The sequence below is a fragment of the Aotus nancymaae genome, unplaced genomic scaffold, assembly GCF_030222135.1.
Source record: "Aotus nancymaae isolate 86718 unplaced genomic scaffold, 86718_ANA_hifiasm-v0.15.2.pri h1tg000025l, whole genome shotgun sequence".
Classification (NCBI taxonomy): Eukaryota; Metazoa; Chordata; class Mammalia; order Primates; family Aotidae; genus Aotus; species Aotus nancymaae.
The window spans coordinates 28295048-28311321 of NW_026988438.1; the positions used below are offsets into that span (position 1 = coordinate 28295048).

General features: G+C 44.7%; 1 protein-coding gene across 13 annotated transcripts in view; it reads left to right on the forward strand.

Moving 5' to 3' along the window:
• The window catches only part of PDE1C (phosphodiesterase 1C), a 613256-nt gene that overhangs the window by 78111 nt on the left and 518871 nt on the right, over nucleotides 1–16274 (forward strand). For all 13 annotated transcript variants that reach the window (XM_064380482.1, XM_064380481.1, XM_064380483.1 and 10 more), the window contains exon 2: nucleotides 12232–12282. In XM_064380482.1, coding sequence (XP_064236552.1) covers nucleotides 12232–12282 — 51 coding nt within the window. The remainder of the gene's footprint in view (nucleotides 1–12231; nucleotides 12283–16274) is intronic.

The window sequence follows — 16274 nt, forward strand, 5'->3', positions numbered from 1 at the left end:
TCACACTTACACAGTATCAACATCTATCCTTAGGCAGGTTTAAAAAGTCGTGATGTTAACGGTTCTTTTTCTCAAAAAAAAAAAAAAATGCTGAAGAAAAACCAAGAGAATTGAGCATTAATTTCCGTAGCATGCATTTACACTGAGCTTTCCAATGAGCTCTTAGAACATGCTCTTGGCTCTTCCTTTTCAAAGCGGGCTATGCCCTTTAGCACCGAGCTACTCAGAGTGTAGTACCTGGACCAGAACCATCACCTGGGAGCTTGTTAGAAATGCAGACTCTCAGGCCCTGGTCCAGATCATCCGAAAATGAATCTGCAGTTTAACAATACCACGGGCTTGTCAGAGGCGTGGCCATATCTGAGATGCACTGATTGAGATGACAACCTCCTGGAAACTCCCAGCCTGTCTGTATGGCTCCTGGGTGTATGATGCTGAAAATGGCTCCCAGGTGTCTTCCACTTCTCCCAAGAGTCAAATAAGAAAGGAGTTTGATGGAGGAAGATGGAAATTTGACTCAGCCTGAAAATCACTTTGGGAATGAACAGGTTGAAGAATACCAGCTTTCTGGGTTTTAGTCCCAGCTTTCTCACTCCTCAGGGTTGATTTGGGAAAGTGATTTAACTTTTTCTAAGCCTCACTTTCCTCATCTGAAAAGAGGAATAATGTTATGTGTTGCGTGAACTCAATTATCTTTGAAGAATGTGTTGCTGAGGCTTATTTAAAATATGAATATTCTCTTCTTTTGGCAATGACTTAAGTAACTTTGCTTTTGTGGGTAAAAGCCTTGGGAAATTTTTGTCACACAAGGAGGGACCTGGGCTTGTCAGTTTGGAGAAGAGAAGGCTCAGGGTCTGAGTTCATGACAGTTTGCCTCAAATGTTGGAAGAGCCCTCAGGAGGAAAGGGAGCCAGGCCTATTCTGTGAGAGGCAGCGTGAAGATCTTTGGAAAGATGGTATTATGAGAAACATTTCCCTTTTTTTTTGAGAGCTGCTTTCTGCCTCCAGAAGGAGGGCACTCCTATTTCCAGAGACAGTTCAGTCATGAGCTGGAAGCCCACCTGTTTGGGATGTTGTAGGGGATCCATGCATGAGATGTGGAATTGGACCAGAGGGTTCTTAATGTGCTCTCTGATGGTGTGAATGTAGAGAAAAGAAGAAAGGTGCTCACAGATTGGGTTTCAGTCTTAGCTTTCTCACTTCTCACTGTTGATTTGGGAAAGTAATTTAGCTTTTTCTAAACCTCATCTTCCTCATCTGAAAATAGCAATAATACTACTTACCTCCTGAAACAGTGTGAAAATTGAATAAAAATTATAGCCATAAAGTTCCTACTGGTGCCTGGCATGAGGAAGGGGCTTAATAAATTTGGGTGTCCTGCCACCTCTTCTTTATACTTTTCTTTGCCTTGTCTAGAGTAGACTGTAATTAGTTAACAGCTTGAGCAGCCAGCTTGATATTTATATTAGTCTGTTTTCACACTGCTGATAAAGACATACCCAAGACTGGGTAATTTATTAAAAAAACAAACAACGGTGGCTCAAGCCTGTAATCCCAGCACTTTGGGAGGCCGAGGCGGGTGGATCACGAGGTCGAGAGATCAAGACCATCCTGGTCAACATGGTGAAACCCCGTTCTACTAACACAAAAAATTAGCTGGGCATGGTGGCGCGTGCCTGTAATCCTAGCTACTCAGGAGGCTGAGGCAGGAGAATTGCCTGAACCCAGGAGGCGGAGGTTGCGGTGAGCCGAGATCGCGCCATTGCACTCCAGCCTGGGTAACGAGCGAAACTCCGTCTCAAAAACAAAAAACAAAAACAAAAAAAACCAAACAAACAGAGGTTTAATGGACTCACAGCTCCATGTGGCTGAGGAGGCCACAATCATTGTGGAAGGCGAAAGGCATGACTTACGTGATGGCAGACAAAAGAGAATGAGGGCCAAGCAAAAGGGGAAACCCCATATAAAATCATCAGATCTCGTGAGACTTATTCACTACCACGAGAACAGTATGGGGGAAACTTATCTCCCGCTGGGTCCCTCCCACAACACATGGGAATAGCGGAAGCTGCAATTCAAGATGAGATTTGGGTGGGGACACAGCAAAACCATATCGACATTGTATTTCCATCTCAACTCTTTTGATTCATGTTAACTGTTAGTGATTGGCTTTGCCCGGTTTGCTCCACTGGGTTGTTTTAGTGAGGCCAGGATTGCAGGGGGCCCCATGAGAGCCAGGAGTCCTGCAGCCTGATACCCATGGTGGCCACCAGGGTATCAACCAAGAGGGCTGGCCTGGGCCACCAAGGCCATCACCACGAGGAAGAATTCACATCCAGGCAGCAGTGCTGTGCAGCGATTGCTGGCACTGGACTGGTGTCAAGGCACCTGAATTGAGAGCATGTTCAGATACATCTGCAGATGCAACATGTGTGTAGATGGAAATAGGAAAGGATGCAGATAGAAAGATCTGAGTGTTAGCCTTTTATGGCATTTTACTACTGCCCTCCTCCAATTAAAAAAAAAAACAAAACAACTTTTCTTGCTGTGAAAGGGAAATATTTATGTATAATTGGTGCATCTCCATCTGCTCCCAGGTCCTAGAATCCTCTCCCTGGGCAGACTCCATCATCCTCTCCACCTCTCTAATCTCACCTGTCCTCATCTTCCAGGAAACCTCCCACCACTAGTCACTCCCGATCACAAAGGACCCTTCGTCTAGCATTCAACAGAGTTTGGGACATCTCATGTTTGAAAATTATGTTTCCACAATGAGATCTCAGGTTTCCTGAAATCAGGGCCTGGTAGCTTGGCCTGGTGATTTCCAGAGAGACACCAAACACCTTAATAAATTCATATGGCAACAGCTTGAATGATATGTACCAGGAAGGTCAGGGCCAAGCCTTTGGGTCTCAGCTGGATTCCTGGCTACCCGAGGGTGAGGTTACGTTCATCCTCACATCCAGCAAAGCTCTGGGAGGAGGGATCCAAACAGATGGGATTGAGACTCAACAGATGGCAATTGATTGTTGGGTCTTGGTGTAATGGAGAGCCCTGTAAAGTCAACCTGAAACCTGGAAACTCGGAAAGCAGGATCAGGAAAAGGGAGCAAGGAATTGATTGAAATAAGTAAATTTCAATTTTCATTAACATCTCACTTTGTTGCATAAAGGATAGGTGCCTAGAGCAAAACATAAAATATAATTTGTGAAATGAGATAAAACATAAAATAGAGCAAAACATAAAATATATTTGTGAAATAAATAAGCAAACTTATGAAATTAGGTCCAGGGGAGAAATAGATTGCTTGAACCTCTACATATGACCCAAATTCTTCCAAGCTAAAAGAAAAAGTACAGGATGTGTTTTTCAAGCTGTCTTCTCAGGTTGGTAAAGGCCTCTTTGGTTTTCCTTCTCTGTGTGTGATAACCCGGGCTGTGTGAGCCAGGGAGCCATCCTGCCCTCTGGCAGGTGAGCCTTGCCCTCTGTAAGGATTTGCCCATGACTCTAGGAGAGAATGGCCTGGAAAGTACACCATCCCCGTCACTTTCAAATTATCAGCCCTGATGCGTCATCAACTACAAATCGGTTTTATTTTCTTTTGTGCAAGTGCCTGATTCAGAGTGGATTTGACAGCCAAATTGGCCCGGAAGATATAATGAGGCAATGCTGAGCATTTCTCAATAAAGAAGGGGGAAGGAACAGAGTGGGGGCTGTCATGCCTTTTGTGGCTCTGGGGCACAACTTCCAACTGGATTACTGAGATCTGTTCCCATAAGGAGCAGACTTCCGACTTGAGGCTAGGTGCGGGGGAGACGAGGGGCTGGATTTCATGGCAATGAAGCTCATGATGTGGTGGTAACACTTGGATGTTGAAAATGTGATGGATAGCACGAGGTGACGGGTACTGCCTCTGAAATAAGAGGGTACCAGCTTCTATGTCTGGACCTACAACTGCAAGTTATTTCATCTCAGCCAATTAATCTGTGTTTTAACAAGATCACAGCCTTGTGAAAGGCATGGCTAAGTCTGATTTAGATGACAGCCTTCTGGAAATGCCCAGTCTGTTTGGATGGCTCTTGGGTGTAAGAAGTTATTGTGTTATATAGCATTTCTCATTTTAAGCAACTTGGATAATATATTTTATATGTTGAATGAACTCAGTTACCTTTGTGAATTATCCACTTCATGACCACATTCTTTTATGTCCATCTAACCTGGCAGGATTTTCCCATTTACTCATCCTACCTTCTTCTTTCAGTTTTCCTTCACCCCAACCATGGCAGACTTTGGTCATGTGTCACAAACACATCTTGCTAAGCTCAATCTTGGCATCAGAAGACTTCTCAACACAGCACACGATTCAACCATCGCCAGAGTTATAAATTTATGTATTTTTATGCTTGAAACAGATCCCAGGCTTGTCAAGCATCAACATTTATCAAACCACATGGTAGAAAAGGAAGTCAAGCCTTTTGTTTTACCATTGATCATTACATGACAATTAAACAGATGGGACGCATCCCTTCTCTGAGAATGCTGGACTCAGAGCTGGAAGGAATGGATGACATTCCTGACTCTGCTGCTTTGCTTGATCTGTTTTTGGACAAGCTACCTAATCTCTTTGAATATCACTTTCCTCACCTGTTAAAGAGAATATTTGCCTTGTAGTTTTGTTAGTTGGGCTGTTTTGTTAGTTGTACTGGTTCATACTGAGATGAATTTGATTCTTGATTCTATTCCCTTGTTACTATTTCCTACCTATAGAAGGCTTAATAGGGTTGGGGAGACACCATGGGGCTCTTGAATGAATGTGGCAATGAAGCTCCTCCTCTCGTCAGTAGCTTCTCCCTTTACTGGATCCTATTGCTGTGAGTCCTGGCCTCCTTGCCCACCTCAACAAAGAGCCTCTCTCTCCTGACAGTCTGCTGGCCTTATGCCTGGTACCAGGGGCCAGGTGGGTGACCTCCCCCATTGCCTGCAGGCTGGTACCTGCCTCCCACTGGGGCTAGAGGCATAGAGGCTGCTGCCTGGCTCTTCTCTTGGTGAAGCCCTCTCTGGAGCACGGTTCCTACCTCTCTCCCCTTCTTGGAAGGCAAAGAGACAAAGGTGGAAAAGACATGGACTTTGGCACTAGATACTCCTGGGTTTAGATGGGGGTTCGACCATTAAACTCTGTGTGGTCTTGAAAAAATGAGCCAGTCTTTCTGTACTCCTGCCCATTAAATTGGAAGGGCAGTCTTATTCGGTGTGAAGGCAGGGACCATGACTGGGTGTTTGCAGATTTACTTGGCGTCTGTGATTTATTCAGTGTCTGATTGTTGAAGATCTGAATGGACACTTAGGGTGTTCAAGGGTCGTGATATGCTTGCACCTTCCTTTTCCTATCTCCTTCCAATACCTTTGGCTCCATCGCATTCTGAATGGTAGATTCCTAGGAGGTTGGTCATTAATCCAGTCCATAAATATTATATGCCAGGCATTTGGGCACTGGGGAGATAGCAGTTTTTTCATTGGCAGAGAATCTATGCTTGTGTGGAGCTTACATTGTCATGCAAGGAGAAAGGCAATAAACCCAATGAAGTACAGAGCGTGTGAGACGGTGATAGTGCTGTAGGGAGGAATAAAGCAGGACAGGGGGATGGAGACCTGAGGAAGAGGGCAGTCAGGAGCTGCGGTCTTAATGGGTGGTCATGGAAGGTCCTACCTAGAAGATGATCTCTGAGCTAGGATAGTTAATGATGATTTTGCCCAAGTCTCCTTCTCCCCTGCATTCCTTTCTGTTTTCCTTGTGATTGCTTGGGTCTTTGCAAGTTGGAGGTAAGATGAGGTAATGTCAAACACCTGGAGTAATTCCAAGCTTCACCTTCTATAGTAACTAGTGACAGTGCCTGGAACCTCATTCCAATGCTCTCTTCTTTGGGAGTCTGTTGTGCCTAACATTCCAGGCACCAGCCTTCCCAAAAGAGTTCACTTGGAGAGAATGCCTGGGCCAAACCCAGGGCTGTGGCAAAGCAGCAGCCAGCCAGTGCACTGGGTAGATTTGCTTGCAGGAAGCCAGACTCTGCCCTGGGTTTGCTACTCACTGTGTGTTTGCCCTGGCACCCAGGATCCCAGCTGTGTTTATGCTCACCCAGGTGCCAGGACTTTCAAAACAAGGGTGGCAGTGTTTTAGGTGCTGGTTTTGGTTACAAATCAGTGTACACCTGCCTAGGCCACCACCACAACTGTTTGAAACTCCTTAACTTCCGTCTCACTCTCCTTTGTCCTTTCTGATGGTCTGTATTGATTGTGGCCTAGCTGGGATAATCAGAGCCTCCTGGGTTGCCTGGGGTTGGGATGCTCATGCTCCAAGTTGTCTTCCTGTCTCACCTATTGTTTGTGGCCTAGCTGGGACATCAGAGTCCCCTGGGTTGCCTGGGTTGGGATGCTCATTGCTCTGAGTTATCTTCCTCTTCCCTACTTCCCTCCCATTGGTCTCCCTGGCAACTACTTACTCTGAGATTTGTTTCTGGCCATTTTTTGGGAGGGAAAAGCTACAGGAAACACACCAGGGGAACACTTTAGATTGCTGCTTCTCAGATGTTAGCGTACCCAAGTGGCTTCTGGATCAATTGTTTAAAACAGTGGTTCTCAACCTTTATGGCACCAGGGACTGGTTTCATGGAAGACACTTTTTCTGCAAAATGGGGTGTAGGGGAAATGGTTTCGGGATGAAACTCTTCCACCTTGGATGATCATAGGGAGCATGCAACCTGGATCTCTCACATGCGCAGTTCACAAAAAGTTCACGCTCCTACGAGAATCTAATGCTGCTGCTGATCTGACCAGGGGTGGAGCTCAGGTGGTGATGCTCGGTCCCCTGCTGCTCACCTCCTGCTGTGCAGCTCAGTTCCTAACAGGCCATGGGCTGCTAGGTTCCATGGCCTAGGAGTTGGGGACCTCTGGTTTAAAATCTAGAGTCCTGTCCTCACTTACAGGGATTCTGACCCAGTGGATCTGGCACAGGATCAAGGAACCTGCATCATCATCATCATCATCATGATATCAGTTTCCTAGCTGATCACACTTGGATAAACCCAGATTGAGAGGCACAGTTTGCCTCCCTAGCTTATTTGTATGTCCCGGTTGGGTGGAATCCATTGTTGCAACCCTCCCCGAGTCTAGTTCAGTGCCCAGCGCCCAGGCAGTGCTCAATCTACATATGCTGAAGGATAGAGGCAATGTGAGGTGAATCCTTTTATAAAGAACCCTTCGCAATGCCACGAGTTGCCCACTAATTGGTCTCCATAGTTAGGTTTGCGTCTTAATGGTTGAAGTTTTCTTAAAGCAGAGATATACCTCGCTTGGTTCAGGATTTTGAGAAAGCAATATCATCCTGAAAAGAAGAACTGAATAGGGGTAATGATTTTTGAAGGAATCTGAGCCACGCTCTCCTCCCTGAATGTTGCTTTGGTAAAGATGTATGGAGTTGCGCCATTTATTAGTGCTTCCCAACTTTGGCTGCTCACCAGGATCAGGGGCTTAGAAAACACTGATGCTTGGCCCCACCCTAGAGGCCCTGTGTACTTGGTCTGGGGTGTGGTCTGGGCATCAGTATTTTGTAACAACCCCTGGGTGATTCTAATGTGTGTTCAGGCTGCAAACCACTGACCTATAATGTGTGGGATCCCTGGAGAGAGGAGTGAGGATGCATTTCTTGAGTCTTACAAGAAGACCTGTTAGACTAAAGATGCAGATGCCTTGGATTCTGTGATCCAAGACTACTTGTAAATCCGAATCTAAAATATATCTTATATACATACATGTTTTTTACATGCATGCATGTATATACTATATATGTACATGTGTATGTACAAAAATAAACATTTATACATGTGTATGTATAAGTTTTTTACATACACACATATACTTACACATGTACATATATACACACACACATCCAAAATAATATATATAAATTTGAAAGACAGCAATAGCCAATTGTTTTATACCCGCTAATAAAAACATTTTCTTCCTGATTATAAACACATGCTTATCATAGACTATTGAGTTTATGCAGAAAAGTATTTCAAAAGTTATAGATTTTCTCAAATGCCACCACACAGAAGAAATAACTGTTAACGTATCTGATTACCACATTTCCACTTGTCCCTCTGTGCCTATATACACATGTAGCCTAGACACGCAACTCAACGTCAATAGAATCCATTATGCATTCTGAACTGGAATCTGCGTTTTGTGAGCAGGATGGCATGGATAGCTTTCCATAAACCTACATAATAATTCTTATAAGGTCTCACCACATTCAAGCTCTAACTGCACCTGATAAATGGAACATCTACTTTATTGTGAAAGCTTGCTGTCTACTTTTAAATGTGCAAGCAAGCAGCAGTGCTTGAGGGCTCCTGTGCTGGTGGAGAAGCCAGGGTGTGTCCGAGCAGGCCTGCAGCACGCAGGTGGACTGTCACACCCATCTGGGCAGTTGTGTGCTGGGGACAGAAGGGCTTGGCGAGCCAGGCTACAGCCACTTTTTGTAGTGCTAGCATCTGCTGAGTTTTAGTTTCATTCTTTAAGCCCTTTAAGAAGTTCTGCATTCACCTGCCTTCTAGACCGTACGGAGAGTATAGTCCAGCAACAGGGTAGAGTTGGATTCTGAATATGCAGGAGGCAGAGCCACCCAAGGGGGCATCTCAGTGTCGATTGATTGCTGTCATGTGGGACGAGGGCCTTGTGTTCCAATCGCCCCAGTTAATTGAAGGGAACCAGTATTATGTATTTCTATTTGATATCTCTTGGTTTTTAAATGTGGGCCGACAATTGTTTAAAAATTAAAAGCATTGTGAGACCAAACAAAACACACCTGAGGCTTTCTACAGTCATCTGGAAGGCGGTCTGAGACGTGTGGTCAACTAAACTGTTTGTGGCATTTAGTCTACTTCAGTTCTAAAAATATTGACTGAATGCATAGCCACTGTTCAAAAGAATGGAAATACAACGATTAAAAGTGATGATCCTTGCCTTGGGGGGCGGGGGTAGCTTTTATGGTCCCCAGACCAGCAGGCACCGTATCACCTGGGAGCTTGTCAGACTTGTAGAAGCTTGGGCCTCACACCAGATGCATCCAATTAGAAATTATATTTAGGAAACCTGCCCGGTGGTTCTGAGGCCTGCTGAAGTTTGAGAGTAACAGGCAGGTCTGGAAGGGGAGTCAGGCATATGGGCAGAGATCTGGGGGATGGAGAAGGTGTGGTCTGAGGCGAGGAGGCGTTTTGGAAGTGAATGGCTCCACCTGAATCTTAAAAAGTGAGTAAAAGACTCCCAAAGAAGAGCACTGGAATGAGGTTTCAGGCACTTTCTCTACTTACTATAGAAGGTGAAGCGTGGAATTACTCCAGGTGTTTGATCTCACCTCATCTTACCTTCAACTTGCAGAGGCCCGAGCGTTTGCAAGGAAAACAGGAAGGAATGTTGGGGAGAAGGAGACTTGGTGCAGAAACTTCATTAACACCAGGAGAGTTTCCTCTCTCCAGAAGGAATTTGAACCTTCTGGGTAGAGGAGTAAAGAGTTGGCCAGGTGAAAATGAGGGAAGAGTGCACCACGGCTGGGGCAGCACGAGCCAGAGCCAGGCAGGAAGAGCGTGTGAAGGGCGTGTGTTGGATTGTCTATCAAGCGCAGGTGACTGAGTGCTGAAGGATGCTCTGGGAAACGAGGTGGGAGAATAAGTTGGGGCAGGTGAGCTGGACTGTGATCTGTAGGGTCTACGGCATCGAGGAGATCCTTCAGCAGCAGAGTGTGGCATCGGGTCTGTGTGCAGGGAAATGCTGATGGTGAGGTTCAAATTCCTTTTGGATAGAGTAAACTCTCCTGGTGCCCCACTGGCCTGGATCCTGATTCTTGCCTTTCCTGGCATGACTTGGATCTGGGTCAGCAATTCCTGTCCTTAAATAGGGTAGCAGGCAGGGAGGGCCTGGCTGAGTGAAGATGTGGCTGTTGCTGCATGTGAAATGGCGACATTGGTGTCCCTGTTCTTTTCTTCTTGGAGGAATGTGCACACCAAGCTGAGCATTTAGGTGATTGCTTGCATTCTTAGCAATTGCAGTGGTCTTTGTAATCCCATTTTAAAATGCCATTTTAAAGTTTCTGCAGCAAAGGTCCTGGTAAAACCCTGGCACTATTTCTTTTTCTCCTTCCTGCCTTTCTCCTTCCCTGCCTCCCTGCCTTCCTTTCTTCCTTTCCTTCTTTCTGATATAGGGTCTTGTTCTATTGCCCAGGCTGGAGTGCAGTGGTTGGATCACAGCTAACTGCAGTCTCATCCTCCTGGTCTTCAGTGATCCTCCCGCTGCAGCCTCCTGAGTAGCTGGCACTACAGGCATGCACCACCACACCCAGCTAAGTTTTTAATTTTTTTGTGGAGACAGGGTCTCACTATGTTGCCCAGGCTGGTCTCAAACTCCTGAGCTCAAGCATTCCTCCTGCCTCAGCCTTCCAAAGTGCTGGGTTTACAGGTGTGAGCCACTATGCCCAGCTCTATTTCTTTCTTCAGATATTTACAGTATCTAAATGGAAAAACAAGTTGAACTCAAGGCCAGGAAAATTCATGTCCATACTTATCTGGGGGTCATTTTTTCTTCCTCTTTCCTTCCTTCCTCCTTCTGTTTTCTTCCTTTTTTTTTTTAATTAGACAACTTTGGTTATAGAAAACTCTTGAGTTTTCTGAGTGCTCCTAAGATGTCTTTTATACTTAGCTATGGTAACATACAAGTTTTCCTGATGTGAGGACATGCAGTTGGGGTTAAAGACTTCTACTGAGATAGTTGACCATTCTTCTGAAATACTTTGGATGTAGCCCTGCGTGGAGGCAGAAATATGAGTGTGAATTATTTATGTTCGTGTGGTGGCACTACAAAACATTTTAGAAGACAGCAAGAAAATAGCCATTGCTCTTAGAATGACTGGATTTTTTTTTGAATTGAAAATCTTTTAAAATGTATTTGGTGCAGAGGGTAGTAATCATTTCTTTTTTTGAAATGCGTTGTGACAGATGATGGGAGCTGGATAAATTATTGCCCCCCCTGCTGGTCATTTTTATGTAACATATTATTATTATTAGAGTGGAGATGATGAGGCCATGGTAATGCCAGAAAAACAGAAGATACTGAGATGGAATCTATTTTTTAAAATTATCCAAATGTAGTAAATATTAAAATGCTTACTTTAATGAGAAGGTGAAATGAATTTTTGGACTCTTTATTGTTCATAAAATGATGTAATTTTAGGAAGTAGTTACTGTATTAGTTTTGCCCTTCTGCTGCAACTTCTCATACATTCATGATTACATTAGCAATCTCCTTTCTTCTGTCTATGCATTGAATACTTCTGCTCTAGAATGAACAGGTGTTTCCTGTTGATTGTTTTGGGTGTTCATTCAAGTAGATTACAAATACCTGTGTCTATTAAATATACATACAACAACCAAGAAATAATGTTCATGGGAATAAAACATATTTAAAGTGAGTGAAACTTGTGTTTCCTCTTAATAACCAATCTCTTTTACCCAATAAAATGGGTTCATAAGTTATAAAGGATATTAAATATGAATCTACCCAATGATAAATTATATGGAGGCTTTTCGTGGAAAGTAGCCTGCCCTGCTGAGAAGCTTTAGGGGTAAAGTTTCTAGGGCAGTTTTCTGAACAATTTTATTGATGCAATTCCCTGTTTGTTAGCATCTAAATTTATTATCTTTCTGAACATAAACCAGCTTTCTATTTATCTTCTGAAATTCCTGCCTCGGCTTTGTCCCTGTGAATCCTAGAAAACCAGACTCATTTCGATGCTTGGAGTGTATTTGTGTGTTGACAGACAGCCCTATCAGAGGACTCTTGAGGCCGAAGGATGTCCATTAGCTTGGAATCTGGTGCATGTGCCTCTCACTAAGTGGATGTAAGCCAATTAACTTCTTTAGGCCTTCTAAACTGGATGTTGTTGATCCTCTCTAGCTTCATCCAAATATTCTAATCAAAATGATTGAGACATTTGACTTCATTTAGGTATTGAGGGCAGCCTTGGAAATATAGAAAGAGAGAGAGTAAAGTTGCTTTTATTCACTTACAAAGACTCTTAAATACTGCCTGATGTCAAAGCATCCAGGGGACTGGCTGTATTGGGGCATATTTGGTGGACACGTGCTTTATTTTAAATTGCATCCTCTTATTTTTTTTTTCCAGTTGCAAATGAAGCTGGAGACAAGAATGCTAGACCGCTGGCCCGCTTCTCTCGTGAGTAAATCTTGTTTTACTCCTTTCCTGGTCCCCATCAGAAAATGTTCTCCAGAAATCTTTCCCTTGTGTGGTATAGCTCTTCAGTCCTGTCAGGTGTTAATAAAACAGTAATGTGGAAATGTCTTCATCTGGTTAATAGTCCACTTGAGCTCAGGCTGGTGAGCTACTCATTGCTACTGCCTTTTCAATCCATAGAACCGTGTTTCCAAATTGTGCTCTAAGCCTTTGCTATTCTAAGTATGGTCCTCAGAGCAGCAGAATCAACATCACCTGGGAGCTTTTTAGATACGTGGCACCTCAGTACCCCCACCACCACCCCTTCAGACATATTGAGTCAGAATCTGTTTTAACAAATCTCCAGGGGATGCCTGTTCACATTAGAATTTGAGAAGTGCTTTGCTAGAAGTATCCTTTTTATGAACGTTTTATGAAAAGGTAAAGTGAGGAGAGGTACGTGAAATGCTTGTAGCTATGAAGGCATCATCACTATTCAGCATGGACTTACGGGTTTACTCCACTGGCTTTTCTTCGGTTTGGTGACATTTTGAAGCCCAGATGGATTGAATGGCTTTTCTTAGGCATTGAGAGTATTCCTAGGGCTGTGGTTAGGCCATGGGGTTTCCCTTGACTCCTTTGTCTCCAGGTCTTGATCCGTATGAGACAGTAGGCGTCTAAAGCCCCTCAATGGTTTCTGTACCAGTGTGATCAGCAAATTATCCAGCAAGTTAATGCACTCCCTGGAACGAAAACCTGGATTCCAAAGAAGGGAGTGGAAATTCTAGAGATGGAGCAGGGTGGAGTGGAGATGCTCCCAAGCTGGCTACGTACCAGGTGGAGAAATGGTAGAGCTGTAAATGGAAAGAGATTCATCGCTGCCTCACTGGCTTTCACTAGAAGTAATTTCACTCACACTATCTGGGCCTCTATTTCCTCACCTGGAAAATAGGACAGTCAAAACTGTTACTGTCTTTTGAAGTTGTGGCATGGGACGAGCTCTACAAATCCCCAGTCACTGCATTCCTCATTCAGGCTTGATGAGGTCTGAGTGTGGACAGTGCCATAGTAAATCTTATTATGTAAAGCTCAAAGTATAATTTCTGTATTTACAGGGCTTCTTTTAAACTCTGCCTCCCAGCTCTTTTTGGAAGGCTTTGAAACGTTGGGATTGATTTCCTAGAAATGATTTTTATAGAACTATAATAAGGTACAATAATGAAAGAGCATGAAGTGCTCATAGTTTAGAAATTGTGTAATAACACACTTGCTTCTCATGAGCCCCATTCCTCACTGCCCTCCTACCTGGAATCATTATTTCCAAAATAGGCATTTCATCCCACAGCTCAGTGAGGTTGAGGAATATGCTTTTATCCCATTCTTTTCTTCATCTCCCAAGCAGTAGTCAGGCAAATTAATAAGCTGGAATCGTGACCCGGCCATGCTGTGAGGGCTGCGCTGGGTGCCCCTGGCCCCAAGGGAGCTTTCATCACAAGACAGAGGAAGGCAGGGGGTCCTTGCTTGAGAGTTAGGGCAATTAGTCCCTTCACAGAGAAAGGAAGGTAATTTCTGTAAACTTCTCAACTGTATGACTGGGTTGAAAAGATGATGTGTTTCTTGAAAGCTTATTAGCTTGAGACAAGTGAGGACATAAACAAATATCTGTATAGGAAACAAGTAATTAGTGGCAAACCAATTAGGTTGGATTGATATGGGGGGGAAAAGGAGAAAAAAATCTCCTGAGTTAATTGCAATGCGTTGAAAAAAAAGTCAGATGACACATGAGCTACTAAGTCTTTCTGTAGTCAATACTAGAGAGGGAAAGGTTAGGTGACTTTTAGGAAGGCATTTTTTTTTTTAGATGTAGCAATATCTGATTGACACTCAATTCACTTTACCACCTTGAAACTGATCTTCATTGTGTGGTGTGAATGAAGGGTTCAGTTTGGGAAGGTTGCAAGAATTTGGATGAGAGATTTTTTTTTTTGAGACTGGAAGATGATGTATTGCAATATTCTCTAATTTTTGAATCCAACAGGACAGAAAGCCATGATGGTGGGCATTTTCCAGCTTGGAATCAGGCATGATTGGAGGCCAGAGCCTCTGCTGTGATGGCTGGACCCTCCAAGGGTCAGCATAGATGATCTGGGAGGGGGGGACAGGGGAAGGGCTGGTTGTGGTGGTGGGTGCTGTGGAGTGAGTTCCATGAGACACTGGATCTATCAGGCCCCTTCACCCTCCTGCCCCATCACTGCAGGCTCAAGCATTGGCTTCTGATCAATATGACTTCAATCGGAGCATCTGCCTAGCAACCGTGGGCACACAGAGTAACATGGGAAGTCATTCTCCTAAGACTGGGGGTTAGGAAGCAGGAGGGAGGAGGAAGGGAGGGAGGAGGGAGGGGGACTGAAAGGAAGTGGAAAATATCTCTTTCCCTCACGAATGGGAGAATGACAGTGTCCAGGAAAGTGAAGAGTTGTGAATGACCTTGACTTGAGAGTGCTGTGTGAATGCAGGCACGTTGGCTTCGGACCAGCAGATGGTTTGAGAATGGCATCCATCACAAGGCCAGTTGTCCTTGGGTGACAGCCACTGGTGTGGGCACTGCCACACTCTGCAGTGGGCAGGGTGAGCCAGCAGAGCACCTCAAGTGGGTACTGCGTGGAAGGTACCTCACATGGATACTGTGTGGTGGGCACCCCATGTGGGTACTGCATGGTGGGCACCTCATGAGAGTACTGTGTGGTGGGCACCTCATGTGGGTACTGCGTGGTGGGCACCTCAGAGTACTGTGTGGTGGGCACCCCATGTGGGTACTGCGTGGTGGGCACCCCATATGGGTACTGAACACCAAGCTCTCTGATAGCCAGTGCTCATTACATCAGCTGAATGGTGTCTCCCTATTACAAATAAGGATAGTGAGGCTCAGGAAAACAGATTGAGAATTGCCCACTGCTGGAACTCTAGCTCTCCCAACTTCAAATCCTGACTGTTCCCAGTTCACATTACTTCCTTCCTGGTCCAAGGGACTGGAGTTTGCCACTTCTATGGCTCAGGGACTTGGGGTCTGCCTGCTTGATGGTGGTGGTGCTTCAGCCTCAGCACAGGGCAAGCTTCATAGACTCACATTGGAATGACCTACACGGCAATTGATTTCATCTGGGAGAGGGCGATTTTTCCCAAATGCTGTTTTCTACCAGCTCACTGATACTAGAAACTTTTTAAAATAAGGGAAAAAATGGAAGACTCCTGTGTCAGGACATTTAGTGCTGCAATAACAGAATACTTGAGACTAGGTAGTTTATTTTTTATTTTTTTGAGGCAGAGTCTCTCTCTTTTGCCCACGTTGGAGTGCAGTGGTGTGATCTTTGCTCACTGCAGCTTCCGGCTCCCAGGTTCCAGCGATTCTTCTGCCTCAGCCTCCCAGGTACCTGGGATTACAGACATGCACCACCACGCCCGGCTAATTTTTCGATGTTTAGTAGAGACGGGGTTTCACCATGTTGGCTAGGCTGATCTTGAACTGCTGATCTCAGGTGATCTACCCACCTTGGTCTCCCAAAGTGCTAGGATTAGAGGCGTGAGCCACGACACCCGGCCAGATTAAGTAATTTATAATGAACAGAAATTGATTTCTCACAGTTCTGGAGGCTGGGATTTCCAAGATCAGGGCACTGGCATCTGGTGAGAGGTCTCCTGCTGTGTCCTCACATGGTGAAAGGTAGATGGGCAATAGAGAACCAACATCCGTGTCGAGCCCTTTTATCATGGCATTAATCTATTTGGGAGGGTTCTGCCTCCCAAAGGCCCCACCTCCCCACACTGTTGCATTGGGGATTAAGTTGTGAGATATGAGCTTTGGAGGCAGCACAAACACACCACAGCAACTTGAAAGGAAAATCTTGGGAGAAGGGACACAGTGATTATTCTTACTATGCTGAAAATGATTGATAGCAGACATTTTAATTTTTTCACCTCCAGACATCCAGAAGGTA